Raw genomic sequence first — 2454 nt, 5'->3', positions numbered from 1 at the left:
CTATATATTTACCCTTTATTTTACCCTGGCAGGTAAATTAAAAAGCAATTTCTCACTATGGATGGAAGGTGAAACTAAAGGAGGGAAGAGACTTCGAGGATGTACCAAATGTTAATTATGAAAAACGTAATCATCAGTGTGTGTGTGTGTGTGTGTGTGTGTGTGTGTGTGTGTGTGTGTGTGTGTGTGTGTGTGTGTTTGCTTAGCAACAGAAATGAGCAAATGGACAGCTGACAGCCAGACTGAGGCTTTCACACACACACACACACACACACACACACACACACACACACACACACACACACACACACACACACACACACACACACACGCAGATCTCTTCTCGCACACTTATTGACATGCAGTCTTTGACACATAAATACACTTGCGTAAACGAATTAAATAACCCCCCCGCACGCGCACACACACACACGCACAGTATATATACACATGTAAGCTGAGAAGTGCAGATTCAGATAGATGCCACCTACATAGCCAACTATCAACAAGAGCTCAAAGGCACCTGGCTGCAGCTGACAGAGGGAGGAGTGTGTGTGTGTGTGTGTGTGTGTGTGTGTGTGTGTGTGTGTGTGTGTGTGTGTGTGTGTGTGTGTGTGTGTGTGTGTGTGTGTGTGTGTGTGTGTGTGTGTGTGTGTGTGTGTGTGTGTGTGTGTGTGTGTGTGTGTGTAACCGGGGGAACCTCTTAGCTCAAACACCCCAGCCCAATCCCCTCCCATCACCTCTCTCTCCTCATGTTACAGTACAGTCCCTCCAGTTCCTCTAAACTAAATAAGCTGTAACTGACACAGAGGAGGACAGGGAGCCGAGGACGAGGAAACACTGAGACTGGGAAAGAAGATGGAAAAAAACAAAGTAAAAGAGAAGAGAAGCACAAAATAGAAAGTTAAATAAAAAAATACAATAAAAAAAACATGGGGGAAGACAGAGGAAGACAGGACTGACAGTCTGGGATGTTGACAAAGCAACAGGGAGGTTGGTGAGTTAGGAGACAGACATGCAGAGAGATGGAGAGACCAAAGAAAGAAAGAAAAAAAAGTCAGACAGACAGGAAAAAGAGACATAAGGAGGTACTTACCGGATGCCTGCCCTGAGGGTACATGATCCCAGGAGAGGAGAGGCTGCCAGTCCGTTTGATGGCCAGGTTTGTCCCCTGGCCCTCCACTCCTCTGCCCTCCACCGGTTACACAGCCGGACACACACACAAAGTCACACACACACACACACTCAGTAAGTCCAAGCTGAGCTCTCCTGCTGGGTAGGAACACCAAGCAGCAGTCTTTACTCTTCCTCCTCTCGATCCGTGTGTCCTTCTTAATAGGAATTCCTGTTGACAAACAACTGGAGAGCTCCGAGTCCGTCGATGCGTTGATCCCACAATGTCATGTTAACACTGAATGTCACACTTTACCTCCGTCTCCTCCTCCTTGTTTTTGCTTTCTCCAGTGAAAGGAAAGTCTCAGTTTTTTTTTGCTCCTCTTTCGTCCCTCCTCCACCTCCTCGTCTTCTGGACAGTGTCTCTCTCTCCCTCTCTCTCTCTCTCCGGTTTCCAAACCCTGTGATCAGTCAAGGTCCACGCGTAGTGACATGACACGGAGAATTTCATCCATGCAAGCTCCCCTCTTCCAACACTCCTCCTCCTCCTCCTCTTCCTCCTCTCCTCGTGCCCTCTTCACCCAGCAGTCCAATGGCAAACCGTGCAAACATAAACACACACTCGGCTCAACCAAATAGTCTTCTCTGCTTTTTCCTCCTCTACTCTCTCGCTCTCTCTCTCTATGTCTGTCTCTCTCTCTCTCTCTCTCTCTCTCTCTCTCTCTCTGACACACTGAAGCGTCTGCTGCTGCAGGAAAGAAGGAAAAGAAGGAGGAGGAGAAAGGAGGGAGGGTGTAAGGGAGAGAAAGAAAGAGTGAGAGCTTTGTTTTTAATCTAAATGTGGAAAAAAAAGAAAAACGCAAGAGGAAAGCAGGAAAGAACAGCAGGTCAGTGGAGGATCCAGCGGGCTTTTCAGCAGCAAGCCCTAGACTGTAATATATTGTGCCTGTTGGCTTCAACACAAACACGACAGGCTGCTAAAGCTCCTCTTAAGGTGGAACTGAGGAGATAGACACAAGCTCATGGAGGAGGGAAAAAAACAAAAAAAAAGAGGCAAGAGATGGATCCCTTTTCAATTGTGGTCAGGCAGACAAAGCAATCAGTCATGCACAAAGACTCCAAATGATATGAATCGAGATTCAAACAGACAAACAGTCATACACAAATATTTGACAGCCTTGTGGACACACTCAATATGCAGCGTAAACACACACAGACACACACACACACACTTTACTCAGAGCGATAGGTTTATTAGCTGGTTCACACCTTTGCATTAAAATGTCTTTGATGATTGAAAAGCAGTCCAATCATGCCCAGTCACATAAACCTCCATGTAAA

At 46.5% G+C, this 2454-nt stretch overlaps 1 protein-coding gene across 1 annotated transcript in view; it reads right to left on the bottom strand.

Moving 5' to 3' along the window:
• Positions 1-1700, bottom strand: part of tle2b (TLE family member 2, transcriptional corepressor b) — a 79067-nt gene extending 77367 nt beyond the window's left edge. Inside the window, 1 exon segment of the mRNA XM_080506165.1 lies at positions 1097-1700. Within this exon segment, the coding sequence (XP_080362291.1) occupies positions 1097-1120 (24 nt within the window). The 5' untranslated portion in view covers positions 1121-1700.
• Between the last annotated feature and the right edge of the window lie 754 nt (positions 1701-2454).

This window comes from Blennius ocellaris (genome assembly GCF_963422515.1).
Source record: "Blennius ocellaris genome assembly, chromosome: 12".
NCBI classification, from domain to species: domain Eukaryota; kingdom Metazoa; phylum Chordata; class Actinopteri; order Blenniiformes; family Blenniidae; genus Blennius; species Blennius ocellaris.
The sequence above is the reverse complement of the archived record's forward strand: the minus strand, read 5'-3'. Positions and strand labels throughout refer to the sequence as shown.